This window comes from Leucopleurus acutus (assembly GCF_964270905.1).
Source record: "Leucopleurus acutus genome assembly, chromosome: 14".
NCBI lineage: Eukaryota > Metazoa > Chordata > Mammalia > Artiodactyla > Delphinidae > Leucopleurus > Leucopleurus acutus.
In genome coordinates, this window is record NC_139156.1 from 53,940,282 (window position 1) to 53,954,758 (window position 14,477).

A 14,477-nucleotide genomic window follows, 5' to 3' on the forward strand; every position below is an offset into this window, starting at 1 on the left:
CCGACTTCAGCGTTTCATCAGCCAGGACAGATCAGATTTCTGTTCTGGCGCTTGGCCACCCTCCACACCCTTCCCCCATCGCTATTTTTGAGCTGAGTTCCCCTGTCCTCTCGTCCCAGGGCTGTGACCCTCACACCCAAAGCATCACTGTAGGCTTACCCACCGCCTTCCTGCCCCCAGCTCTGCCCCCAGGACTGGTACAGAGCCTCCCTCTAGCCAGATGGAGCTGGGCTGGTTACAGCCACGTCCAGCCGGGTCATGTCTGGCCAGGCCTCACCAGGGATGGCCTCAGACGCAGAGCCAGGGACCAGACTGTCTGTGGAAATGGCGCTGGTGGCCTGAGGCGGCCCTCCAGGGTGCTCAGCGCAGCCCAGGGGGAGCGTCCTCGGAGTGAGCCAGCCCCAGCATTGCCACCTCCTGCTTGCGTGACCCCGACTCCGGCCCACACACCTCACCCATCACCGGCACTGCCCATACCACTGTCCCCTCCAGCTGTCGATGTGCTGTGAGCCCCACCCAGGGTGCCCCGAGGAGATGTGGAGGGCCCTGCGTGGCCCCAGCACACTCAGAGACTACTGGGAAACAAGACCGAAGAAACAGCAGTTTTCAAAAGTTCTTTACATTCAGGATGAAATCTCTGGCATGCTGGAGGCCGGGTCAGGGCGGGACATGACCCACAGCCGAGCGAGTGGTGCCGACCACAAAGTCCCCTGGGAGTGTGGGGAGCCAGGGCCTTCTCTGGGGTAGGCGGTGGGAGGGCTGTCAGCTAGCGCTCGAGCCTGGGACTCAGAGTGGCGTGAGCACCCTGAGGAGGGCAGTTAACCCTGTCTGGGCTGGGGGAGGCCGGGGCGGGTGGCCTTGGAGCGTGGCCCTGGATACATGAGCGTTCACCCGGTGGAGAAATGTTCGGGGCGGAGGTAACAGCAAAAGCCAAGGCATGGGGGCAGAGCGGGGCATGTCCTTCGCAGGAAATGGTTTTGTTGTCTTTGTTGGAGCACGAGTTTTGTAGGAGGGAGCAGCAACGATGAAGGTGAGGTCAGCTGGGGAAGGGTCCGAAAGCCTTGAGTGTTTTACCTAAGTCTGGGGAGCCTGGCCATTAAACTACCTGGGGGTGACTCAGCCTGGCTGGACCCGGGCTGTGGCCACGGCTGGGGAGGAAGCACAGTCGGAAGAAAGGGTTTGCTGGGTGAACAGACCACCCAAACAGGGATGAGCAGGGACCCGGGAACCCGCTCAGGAGAACAAATGGTTTTCAGGGCTGCATCCAGCTCTCGGCCAACCGCACGGTGGTTGCAGGTCTTCCGTCCACCACATCCACTCCCTATGGCGGTGGCAGGACGAGCGATAGCTGTCTCCCTCCTCAGTCACAGGAGGGGAGGAAAACCCAGGCCTTTTGCAATCGCTCTGATTCGGATGTTTTCCACCCCTTTGGACGCCCCCCCCCTTCCCTTCCCGCCCCTGAGTTCTGATCCGTGCGGTTTGCTAATGGAGGAAAGCCAGAAGCAGGAAGCAGATAGCTTAGGGAGTGGCTGTTCATGTGATTACAAAGTCTCTGCTTTCCAAAAAGTTTTGCCTCAGAGCAATTCCAATTGCCTGGCCTTGGGGTGGGATTCGGAGAGAGGGGTTCCTGTGGTGGGGAGGGGCTCCTAGGGGCACAGTGCCCAGAGGCCTGTGGGGTGCCAGGGGCCTCCACACCGCTCTGGGTCCTGGAGGGGCTTCTTGGCCTCTGTTGGGGCGTCCCTCCTGTATCTGTTTTCTCCTTCCCTTTTGGTTCGTTTCCCTGCTTCCTCTCTCCCCTCGTCTGTCACTCCTCCCCCCCGCCTGCCCTCCCGTCTTCTCAGTCTCCTGGCTCCCTACCCCTGACTCCTGACTGCTCTGCCCCTGCCTCCCAGCCTCCCCCTGTCTTCTCCTCTCCATCTCAGCCCTTTCCCTGTCTCCACACTTCCACTCCATGCCCCCTCCCCAGGGTTTTCCTGAGACCTTTTCCTGGCACTGTGAAAGCGTCATTGTTCCCCTGCACTTGGACAAACCCTAGTGTTGTGGAATCAGGATGGCATTTTTGCGGTGGCTTTGGGCTGGGAATGGGCCGGGGCCGGGGCCGGGGGGGGGGGGGGCAATGAGGAGGCTGGGCCTTCTGGGCTCATGCTGGGCTGCGGCAGGAACCCAGAAAAGGGGAGGGGGCCTGGGGGAGGGGGCCAGGACGCCTGTGCTCAGACAAGGGGGCCCTTGAGACTCCGGAGGAAACCCAGGGGGACCTCTTGCCGCGTCCTTCCTCCCTCCCAGCAGCCTGCAGGCCACGGGGTCCAGCCCACCTGTCCCTCTGATCGCCTGCTTCCTCTGGGGCCTCCGCCGAGCCCGCAGCTGCCGGGACCAGGCTGCAGAGGCTGAAGCAGCCCTCCTGCCCACCTCCCCGGGCCATGTGTGTGGACACGTGAGTGTGGAGGTCTTTGGAGGGCGGCTAAAGCAGTGTCACAGGGCGCAGGGGAAAGAGAAGCATGGGTCCGGGCACTGAACAGGCTTAAGCCCGGATCCTGGCTCCAATGCGGGCCCCACCGCTTACTGATTCTGTGACTTTGGGCAAGTGCTACCCCTGTCCCCAGCCTCAGTTTCCTCATCTGTCAGTAGGGTTCAGAGTGCTGATTTCATAGGGCTGTTGCATTGATTAGAGATCATTTCACGTGTCCTGCATTGGCCCCATGCCTGTCACCTAGGAGGACTGGGTGAAGGGCAGCCTCTGCCTGAGGACGTGGGGCCAAGAGTGTTTCTGCAGATGTGAGTCTGACTTGGGCCGGAGCCTGAAAATGTGTGTCCGAGGGTGTCTGTGACAGGTGTGGACCACGCTTGGTGAAAGGGTCACACAGGGCTGATCCCTTTGGAAGGCCCCAGACTGTGAGAGCATTCCTCATCTGTCTTGCTTATTTCCATATTCCTGGAATGTTCCACAGAGCCTGGGGCAGAGCGGGTGCTCAATAAATGTTAGTTGAATGAATGAATAATTGCAGTGGTAGCCAAGGGTCGGAGCTCAGAGGTGGAGTCGTGGTCCTAGGAGCAGGCTTGTTCTCTCATTTTCCCACAACCATTTCAGGAGCGGTTGTGCATGAGGTGGGGGGGTGTTGCTGTGGTGTCAGCGGACCGGGTTCAAGTCTTGGCTCCACGGCTGTGGGGCCCTGCACAGTTTGCTTGGCCTCTCTGGGCCTCTGTTTGCTCTCCCATAGAATGGAAGAGCTTTGGAGTGACAGGTTGGCAAGTGACTGGCCCACAGTAGGTGCTCATGAAATGTTAGCGCCCCAGCTCCTACACTCGGCAGATGAAGTTCCAGGTTGGGCCTGGGAGAGCCAGGGCTGAGCCCCGGCCTCTGACCGCAGCCCCTGTTTACTCCCCATGGGTCCAGGCTTGAGGGGAGACACAGCACGGAGGGCAAGGGGGGTACCTGTGGGCCTGAGGAAGGGGGGCTCAAGAGAGGAGACTCTGGGAGAGGGGCATTGCCTCCTCCAGGGAGAGCCCCCAGCCCTTAGAAAGGGTCCCCAGAACCCTCTTGGGCCTTCCAGGAAGGGCCAGCAGGGACGCACAAAGAGTCCTGGGCCCTTCATTCTCTGGGTCTTCATCTATGGAAAGGGCATCTCAAACCCAGGGCTCTTTCCCTCTCGACTCTAGGCCAGGATAACCTCGGCTGCCTGGCCACAGGAGAGCATGCAGACAGGGGGCACAGGGATCCAGCAAGGAGCCCGTCTGTTCCTTGTTTCCTCCCTCGCTTCCCTTGGCTCGGCCAGTGCCTCTCAGCTGGGCGCACTGTGGGGTCAGCCTAGCGTTCCCTGGCAGAGTGGGAGCGTGAGGGCGGCTGCCAGGCTCTCCTATGGGCCTCAGGGAGGAAAGTGAGCCTGCCCAGTGGTCAGTGCCACGCTCATTCGAGAGATGGGGAAACTGAGGCCCAGAGAGGGGAAGGGATGCCCCCTGGGCCACCCGGCATGCCAGGGTCTGTGACAGTAGCAACACTTTGCTGTTTCTCACCATCCTGGCTGGATGGGTTCCTCATCTTAATATCGTCTTCGCACACTGCGGGGCAATTGAGAGGATGGGCTTGAGTCAGCGGCCTGGGTTCAAGTCCAGACTCTACCGCCTGCTGATAGTATAGCCTTGGGTGAGTTACTTAACCTCTTCATGCCTCGGTGTTCTCATCTGAAACCTGAGACTAAGCATACTTGACTCATAAGGTGATTGTACAAAGGGGGTCTGGCTCTGACAAGACACCCAATGAGTATGGCTATTACTGTGTCCCAGAGCTTGGCCAGGCACAGGCAGGCAGAGGTGGTGTGGCCAGGGCTGGGGCTGAGGCCTGCAGCTGGGGCCCATAGCCAAAACCGTGATCCAGAGAGCAGAGGCCATGTGTCCTGGGGCAGAAGCCAGTGTGGAGCCATGATGCACAAGGCATGGCCTCAGGTCCTCAGCACCCCACCTCACTGCCCCCTCCTGGGCCAGCGTCCCTGGGATGCTCTCCTTCAAGCTACCAAAGATGACAATGTCATCTCCCTGCAAAAAAGACTCAATCTAGGGACTGCCCTGGTGGTGCTGTGGTTAAGAATCTACCTGCCAATGCAGGGGACACAGGTTCAGTCCCTGGACCAGGAAGATCCCAATCCCACCTGCCGTGGAGCAACTAAGTCTGTGCGCCACAGCTACTGAGCCTGCGCTCTAGAGCCCACAAGCCACAACGACTGAGCCCACGTGCCACAACTACTGAAACCCACACACCTAGAGCCCAAGCTCCGCAACAAGAGAAGCCGCTGCAACAAGAAGCCCGCGCACCACAATGAAGAGTAGCCCCCGCTCGCTGCAACTAGAGAAAGCCCGCGCACAGCAACGAAGACCCAACGCAGCCAAATAAATAAATAAATAAAAATTTTTAAAAAAGACAGTCTTAAAGGGGCCAAGAGGAAAACAAACTTCACTCTGAAGCCTGACTCACTACTGGTGGGACTTCAGGAAGCAGGGGCAGGGAAACTGATGGGCACAGTGACCAGCCAGACTCTTATGTCATGTGATAGGTGTGGATACTTCCAGCTGTCCTCAAAATTGAGGGAGCAAATGGGATCCAGGGGGTGGGAAGTCCACTCCATGGCCGGGGGGGCGGGGAGGGCAGCTCTACGGACATGAATGTGGTCCAACAGAACCAGCAGCCAGAGGTTGGCCATTGCCTGGCACCCAGGCCCCAGGGGACAAGTATGGACAGAGCTGCCATCTCTGTCTGGTTCCCACCACCTTGGAAAAGCACAGGGCTCCCCCTTGTGGGCAGGAGGGGCCTGCAGGCCAGGGAGTCGGCTGATGCACCATCATAATTTTCTCCATCAAAGTCATACCTACTCATTCAAGACAATTCATTAATTAGAGCAGAGCATCCTGTCTCCTGGAGGCAACCTCTGAACACTTCTGACTGATCTCCTGCCGGCCCTTTCCTTGCACATTTTTCCTTTTTACAGTTTTACTCTGAGAGCAGTCTATATTCAATCGCTTATCCTGCTTTCTTTTTAAAATGTTTTCCCAAACGCTTTTTTAAAAACCTCATAAATATTTCAATGGCTTTGTTGTCATTTGTCCAATGGGTGTAACGTCATTTAGGGAACCAAGGCATTAGTTTTTTTCCACCCTGTCGCTGTCATAAACAGGGCTGTGATGGATATCCTTGAACATCCCTGTGGTCTGCACCTCTGATCTTTTATTTCCTTAGGATGGTCGCCCAGATATAGATTTGCTGGGAGGGAAGGAATGGAACTTTTAAAGTTTGAAACCTTTACCAAGTTGCACTATAGAAATGCAGTAGGAAATGTACTTGTTCAAGCCCACCCCCAGCAGTGTCTGAGTGTTCCCTCTCCACACCTGCCTGGTTGGCCTTCACCAGCAACAAGAGTTGGGAGGATTACAGAGCTGAAGTGCCCTCAGAGTTACCTGGTCCAATTGTCTGACCAGGGCAAAAGTCCCTTTGGCAATGTCCCCGATAGTTGTTCACCCAGTCTCTGCTTGCATACCCCTAGTGAAAGGGAGCTCACTACCTAGCATCCAGCCACAAGAAATCTCATGAGCCTTTGGGAAGAAAGCACTGAGCCATCCTGAAAAAGTGCCCAGGTGGTGTCAGCATCCTCTACATCTCTCCCCAAGCTGCTAGCTTGCCCGGATGTCTCCTTCCGCTCCCTGCCCAGCTTTGCCCTGGTTACTCCCTGGCACAAGTCCTCCTTCCCACCACCATGCCAGCCACCATCTCTCACTTGCCAGGCTCCCCTCCATGGTGATTCTAGCCTGATCTGGAGGTCAGAGGACCTGATCCCTCGTCCCAGCTCAGTCCCTGATTTGCTATGTGTCCTTGAGCAAGTTCCCTGGCCTCTTTGGTCCCCAGAGGGCCTGTCTGTACTAAGAGGGCTGGCTTCTGAGCCCCACTGAGCTTTGCCTGAGCTCCTGGCAGTTGTGATTTCCCAGAGGGGTGTGTGGCAGGGACCCGGGTCAGGAGAGCCTGGTCAGGCCTGGCCTGCTTCCCAGTCGGGATGGGCAGTGGTCCCTGCAGGGCCATTGGTAGTCACTGTCTGCTTCATGCTGACGTTTATGAGAAGAGGCCATGCCTTTCTGGGAGGAGAGGCAGGGGGAAAGTGTGGGGGGGCAGAGAAGCCTTCTTTCTGTCAAAAATTCCTACTCCCTTTGGCCCTGCTCTTGTCTGTAAGCGTAAGAATGATGGGACTGAGCCCTTCCGGGAAGCTGCTGCTCGCTGCCCAGAGCTGCCTGCTGGCCTGCCCTCCCTCCATCCACTGCCTCTCTGCCCCTGCCCCACAGGCATCTCTCCCCTCTGACCCGTAGGAGGGCAAAGCCACTGGGCTAGGCTGAGCTGGAGGCCCTGGGGCCTGGGGGGATTTCTTCTCCTGAGCACAGGCCTCAGCTTCATGGTGGGGACACACTTGGGGGTGACAGACAGAAAGGGCGTAGCCTTGTGGAAAAGCCTGCTGGGCCTGGCCTCCTGCCCCTCACATACTGGAAACTCTTTGGCAAGTGCTTCCCCTTCCCCGTGCCTCAGTTTCACCATCTGTTAAGTGGGTGATGGTACTCCCTGCCCCACAGGGTTATGGGGAGAGTTGAATGGGAGCCTGACAGGCCGTGGAGCTGTAGCACAAAGCCTAGCTCACAGGTGGTCCTTCATAAAAGTCTGTTCTCTTCACTCTTCCCTTTGTCCTCTGCCAGCAGCATCCCCAGAGCTTCCACAGCCTTCCTCTACCTTTATGGCTCCCCCTGAGGATTCCAGAAGGTGAAGACACCTAATGCTCTTCTTATTTTACTCGCCACCCCCCACCCCCCGGCAACACAGGGGTGGTGAGCCCACCCTCTACTCAGGCTTCCCTCCCATCTTTGGGACTTTCCTCTTACGGTTTATGCCCATTGGTCTCAGCCCCAGCCTCTGTATCACCTGGAACACATCTGCTCCCTCTCCCTGCACAAGCCCCAGAAGCGAATGCTACTGAAATCACTGACGGTTACTGAGCACTTGCAGTGTCCACCCACCGAGCTAAGACCTTCATCTGCGTGAATGCATCAAATCCCTCCAACGGCGCTGGGAAGGCTGGCCCGTTATCATCATCCTGGCTTCCTGTGGAAACCAAGTCACAAAGAGGTTGCATAGCTTGCTGAAGGTCCCCCAGATAGTCACAGGCAGAGGTAGAATGCCACCACTGGCATCTGGCCCTGAAGTCTAAGATCTGAGCCACGTATCATGTGGGGGGGTGTCAGAGCTGGGCCCTCCCCGTGCCTGGCCTGACAGCAGTGTGGGAATGGTGCGCTGAAGATGTTTGATACTGCAGGAGCCTGGAGCCCCTGTCCCTGCCCAGAAGCTCCCAGTCCTTGATGGAAGGCTCCAGAATGTCCAGGTTTCTAATTACATGGTGTGGTGATGCGTTCCGACTCACCCCCTTGCTCTTCTCTCACCTCCCTGCTTCTCCCTTTGGTGCACATGCTGTGTCTTTTTATTTGTGTACCTTTCCTTCCTGTTCATTTCTGAAGCAGAGACTTTTTGGGAACTGAATTGTCAATCTTGCCCCAATCCTCACCCTTCACTCTGCTGAGTGTCCCGAGATGCCTTGACCCCTGCCCTTGGACCCGGCTGTGTGAGGCCAGGTGCCAAGTCCTATCAGTCTCTGAACCAAGAGGCCTGCAGAACCAGATCCCAGAGTGGGTCTGGCTGGTGATGGCCCCCACATTTCCCACTTCAACCAAGAAGTCTCAAATCCTACCATTAGTGAGGCACCGCACGCCTATCCCTTGTCCCCCTTTAAAATGTAAGTGCCTTTAAGAACAGGGACCAGGAAACTGAGTTCATCTAGTACTTTATTTCGGGATTACTGCAGAACTGAGGCTGTGTAAGTTGTGGGTACCAGGCACCAGGTAGAAAAACGTGCCACCAGAAGTGGTTGGGTCACTGCACACCCCGTATCTTGAGACCAGCACAACTCGAAGTGCCTTCAGAGTCATAGGTGGCCTGTCTACTGCAAATTGACTGGACCCTGGGCCCTGGCTGCACGCCGAGTGCTCCCCTTGGCGTAACTAGCCTCTCTCATGGACCTGACCAGTGCCGAGAGCCAGCCCTGCCTTGGAGCTCGGTCTTCTCCCCAGGATATCATGGCTTCCAGGAAGGCCAATAACGATGCAAAAGACATTAGGCAGTGGGCCCAGAAGACCAGCACGGCGTTGTTGTCACTAAGTTTAGATTTACACATTCAGCACGTACGTCCATTTCTAGGGTTTTGTCTGTAATTCTGGTAGGCTGTCACCAAGTGGTGGTAATGGCGGCTGGGCAAGAAAGACGTGATTACTGAAGGAAGAAATTATTATTTTATATACCGCTATTGTTCTATATTATTAAATAATAATAATTAATACTCCTGTTCGATTTGCCAGGCATTGTTCTAAGTGTTTTACCTCACTTAATCCTCAGAACAGTCTTTCGTGGTAGTTCCTATCATTAATCTTGTGAAGTGACTCGCCCAGGATCACAGAGCTAGGATTTGAATCCAGAGTCTGGTGTTCTTAACCTTTATACACTACTTCAGAAACAGGCAAATACCCAGGGAAACATTACTATGGAAACAGACCACCTCGTAGACCAGTACTTCTTAAACTTAATAGCGTATGAATTCTCTGGGGCTCCTGTGAAAATGCAGATTCTGATTCAGTGGATCGAAGATGGGGCCTGAGATTCTGCATTTCTAATGAGCTCCCAGGCAATGCTCAGGATGCCAGTCTAGGAATGACTGATAGTCACAGTGTAGTGCCTGCATTTAAGCCGGCCTCAAACTCAAATCCTGTGAGTGCTAAGCAGGTGACATGATGCAGGGCGCAGTTGGTCGGAACAGAGGTGACACGGAGAATGCACTGCAGTCGGTCTGATGGGGCGGCCACTCCTTAACCTCAGCTGATCATCACCAGCAAGGATTCTGGACCAATGTGGTCATATTTCTATGTGAAATCTCGCACTTTCAAATAATGGGGCAACAAATTCAACTCTCTAAAACACTAGGCAGCTTGTACATGAATGTTCATAGCAGCATGATTCATAATAGCCAAAAATTAGAAACAACCCAGTGTCTTTCCTCTGATGAATGAGTAAATAAAATATGGCACGACCATATAATGGGATATTATTCGGCACCAAAAAGGAATGACATACTGATACATGCTGCAATGTGGATGAACATTAAAAACACTACAGTGAGTGAAAGAAGCCGGACACAAAAGGGCAATTATTGTATGAGATGTTGAGAGTAGGGAAATCTATAGAAAGAGAAAGTAAATTAGTGGTTGCCTGGGGCTGGGTATGGTGAGGAAGTGGGGGGTTGGATGGTGAGTGATTGTTAATGAATACAGAATTTCTTTGGGGGAGTAATGAAAAATGTTCTAAAATTAGACTGTAGTGATGGTTGTATAACTCTGTGAATATACTAAAACCCACTGAATTGTACACCTTAAATAGGTGAAATGTCGGGTATGTGAACCATATCCCAATAAACCTGCTTAAAAAAAAATACCATATAGGAGAGAGCCAGTTTCTTTAATATATAAAGTGCAGTTACAGATCAACAAGAAAAATACCAAACCCCAGCAGGAAAAAAAAAATCACAAAGTATATGAACTAACAGTTCACAAAGGAAACACAAGTGGTTCTTAAATGCAAAAATTCTCTCTTGGGCTTCCCTGGTGGCGCAGTGGTTGAGAATCTGCCTGCCAACGCAGGGGACACGGGTTCGAGCCCTGGTCTGGGAAGATCCCACATGCCACGGAGCACCTGGGCCTGTGAGCCACAATTAGTGAGCCTGCATGTCTGGAGCCTGTGCTCCGCAACAACAGAGGCCTCAATGGTGAGGGGCCCGCGCACCCTGATGAAGAGTGGCCCCCGCTTGCCACAACTAGAGAAAGCCCATGCACAGAAACGAAGACCCAACACAGCCATAAATAAATAAATTTTTTTTTAAAAAGGCAGAAGACAACATATTTAAAAAAAAAAAATTCTCACTTGCTCATAATACATGTCGTACAAGTCAAAGCTACTCTGAGAAGATTTTCTACCTCTTAGGTTGGCAAAGATGAAAGCTCTGTTAGGGAGGAGACGGGACATTAAGTTGGTACACCTGCAGCTGGAGGCGTGGAGGCGGGTAGTGGCAATTGTCATCTTTAAAAATGAAAATTGTGCATACCCATCAACCCAGCAATTTCACTTCTAGGAATTTATTCAACAAATGTACTGTCACCTGTGCAAAATTATATATGTACATACACACATATATGCAAAGTTATTCATAGTAGCATTGCTTGTAATAGAAGAGTGGAAACAATCTAGACATTTGCAGTAGTGATGGGAAAGCACTATGAACCTTGCATAGATTTGAATACTGTACAACCCTCAAACACAATACAGCAGCTCTGTTTATACTGATCTGGTGGAAAATATTATATATATGTCTGAGATATATTATTAAGTGAAAGGGGAAGATGTAGAACCAAGTATATAATCTGTCTCCATACGAGTGAGGGAAAAGAAAGGATGCACGTACGTATGTATATGGTGTATGTGTTTGTAAATGGAGAGCCCATCTTTGGGGTGGTCTAAAGGAAATTCAGATAGCCACCAGGTAAGGCAGCAGATGGCTGGGAGCAGGGGTGAGGGGAGACACACTTTCGCTGCTTACAAGGTTGTATTCTGCCTGCGTTGTCTCTTCAGTAGCCATTTAAACCACACCACCCAGGGCCAGAGAGCACCTGTGTGAGGTCATGTGACCACCAGCTGCCCCTTCATGACAGCAGAGCTAAAGGAGTAGTTCCTAGCCACCATCGAGGACTTTGCTCCCTTAAATCTAAAAGAGATGTGCGCCACTCACCACCTCCTCTGTTCTCTGTCCCCACACGAGTCTCCCAGCCTTGGGCTTCCCATGTGTGCTCTGAGGGTGACTCTGGTGTTCTCTGGACTGAGGACAAAAGGTATCTGGCACATGGGGACACAGGGCATGAAGGCTGAAGAGGGAAACCATGAGGACCCCTGTGGGGCACCATTTTGACCTGTTGGATCCTAATCCCTGTGTTTGCTTCCTGTCCTCTAGGCACGCCCCAAAGGCGAGGGTCTGACCCCGTACCAGGGCAAAAAGCGCTGCTTTGGCGAGTACAAGTGTCCCAAGTGCAAGAGAAAATGGATGAGCGGGAACTCCTGGGCCAATATGGGGCAGGAGTGCATCAAGTGCCACATCAACGTGTACCCACACAAGCAGGTGAGCCGGGCGAGGGGCGGGGGAGCGGGAGCAGGTGAGGCAGAAGGACCAGGGGAGGGGGAGCTTTTCCCTTACTGAGCCTCAGACGATGGGGATGGGACCAGATTTATCCAAGTTAGCCCTTTCTTTCCTTGTCTCGTAGGAAGTGGGGGGGGGGAGAGGGCTTGTTTCTCCAGGAAGGGAAGGAAGATAAAAGGGCAACTGTACGAAGACCCTGAGACCACAGACCCCAGTGAATTTTGAAAGTAACGAACTGCAACCATGACACAAAGAGGGATACGCAGGCGGCGGGATGCTGTTGGAAAGTGCATTTTGTTGGTTCTTCGCCCAGTTGGCGCATGTCTACAAGGTGGATACTGGGTGCCAGATACTGTGCAACGGGGCTGGTGGCCAAGGCCGGCCTGCCCTGCAGGGAGGGGGTTGAGGCAGCTCGTCCCAGGCAGCACTCACTTACTGCAGGCTGCAGAGAGGAGGCGGCATTTACTCTGGGGCCTGAAGCAGGGGAGGAAGCTAGACCTGTCACCAGAGGGAGGATGGTCATCTTGGGAAGAGGGTACAGCAAGTGCTAATGCCCTGAGGCTGTTGGACTGGAGATGCTCAAGGCTGAAAGCTCAGTGAAGGAACAGGAGAGTGGAGTGGGAGATACGGGAGAGCTAAATGGAGCAGTCACCAGAGGAATTCGGGGGGCCCTACAAGGAAGCCCCCAGCAACAGGGCTTTCAGCTTCATTTTGAGATGATTGCTTTGGTTGTGTGTAGAGACTGGCCTAGAGGGGCTGGGAGACTGGGGAGACCAGCAGGAAAGCCATGGCCATAGTCCCGGGCGAACCGAAGGAGGTCTGAACTAAGGTGGTGGCTCTGGATTTGGGTCCAACACAGAGCATCACGGGGTCAGATGTGAAAGGTGAGGGGGGCCAGGAATCCAGGAATGAGAACAATCACACTCTGGCTTGAGCTCCTGAGTGGATGGAGGTGGTCGTTACCAAGGTGGGCAGCCTGGGCTGGGGGCAGTTGGGATGGGACAGAGGTGTTCTAGATAAAGGCAAGAGATCTCTAATACATGCTACATTTGAGATGTTCCTGAAAATCCAGGTTGAGACGTCAAGAGGGCAGTTGGGGTTGTTATTCTGAAGCTCGTATGAGAAGTCAAGGTGGTTCACCGGGAATTGGGTACCATTGGCCTAAAGGTATTTAGGGAATGATGAGATTGCCTGCAGAATGTGGGTAAAGTAGCGAAGGGATTCCCCAGACCATGTGTTGTGGAATCCCGGCATTCGGAGGTCAGATGGAGGAGAAGCGTCCAGCGAGGAGGGGGACCGAGGAGCGTGGAGTCCTGGGGGTGGGAGGGTGGCAGCACAGGTGGTGGCTGGTGCGGAGATGTCGGGTGTAATGACCATGGAGAAGGGCCCTGGAGGTTTGGTAATACGGAGGTGGTCCCGAAACTTTGGAGGGCATCACTTTTACCTGGAGGACTTTTTGAGCTGCCACCAAGCTCTGAGAACCACTGAAGCCGATGCCCTTTAGGTCGGACGTGAGGCGGACGGGAGATGTTAATTCACAGTGGATCTGTTGGCCAGGGCAGTGTCCATGGTGGTGGAGGTTCCCTGGGCCAGGCCGCAGAGGAAATACCTTCACTGTCCACTTTTGCAAAGGGCATTTATTGTGGAGAGAAGCAGAGAAATGGGACAGTAGCTAGAGTAGGGACGGTGGCGTTGAGATGGGTGTTCTGAAGATGGGAGAGCCTGGAGCACATTATAGGCAAATGAGAATGACCCAGAAGAAAGCAAAAGGCTGGTGATAAGGGGACAAGAGGGAGATGCCTTATCATCAGCCCGGGAGGGAGGGAGGTGGGGGATGATTGGGGAGGGGCGTGGGTTTGATGGGGCAGAGAAGGGGGACCTCACTTCCAGGGCTTCTGTTTTCTCAGTGAAATGGGACATGAGGTTTTCAGCTAAAAGTCAGAGTGAGGAGGGGTGTGGCGGGCTTGGGGAAGGACAAGGGAGGAAGTGAACCTACTAGAGAAACATAGCCGGACTGGCAAGCAGCATGCCAGCCCAGGGGGAGCTTCAAGATCATAACTGTCACCCAAGCCGTCAGCCCGGTTCTGTGACTTGGCCAGTAATGTTCACTGCACAGGTGTGGGCCAGAGATGGTGTTACAGGGGTTCGGGGACAGAGGTGTGCCAGTTGAGTGTTTCAGAGGGAAGAGTTCAAAGAGTCAGGTGTGATGTTGGAAGAGTGTGGTCCTGGGCTGTGAGCTGGACGGCTGGGAAGGGAAGCCAGAGGGGCCCTGATGGAGAGGCGGGGCCAGGACTGGGGGGAGTGCGGGACCCGAGAGCCGGACAGAGAGCAGGTTTCTGAAGGCCAAGTCCAGGCTCTGGCTGAGGGGATGGTGGGAGGCACGGTCACTGCTGGTGAGGTAGTTGGGGTACGGGGAGCGCGGGTGGGGCGAGCCTTCCCTGTGTAAGCTGAGTCACCAAGACGGATGGCAGGAGTGGGGCGGGGCGGGGGGGGGGGCAGCAGAGGAGGCCACAGGGAAAGGGAGGCAGGAGGATGGGGGAGTATCCGCCGAGGCAGTGACGTCAGGCTGAGCTCCGAGGGGCAGTGGAGGGTCAGCAGACGAAGGGGGTTGGGGTGGGAGTGGCAGAGAGGGGAGGGTGCGCTTCTGGTGAGGGAACAGCACGTGCAGAGTGGAGAGGA

At 54.5% G+C, this 14,477-nt stretch overlaps 1 protein-coding gene across 1 annotated transcript in view; it reads left to right on the top strand.

Annotated features, from left to right (window-relative positions):
* Positions 1 to 14,477, top strand: part of ZCCHC24 (zinc finger CCHC-type containing 24) — a 60,515-nt gene that overhangs the window by 38,009 nt on the left and 8,029 nt on the right. The window contains exon 3 of the mRNA XM_082853909.1: positions 11,616 to 11,780. Coding sequence (XP_082710035.1) covers positions 11,616 to 11,780 — 165 coding nt within the window. The remainder of the gene's footprint in view (positions 1 to 11,615; positions 11,781 to 14,477) is intronic.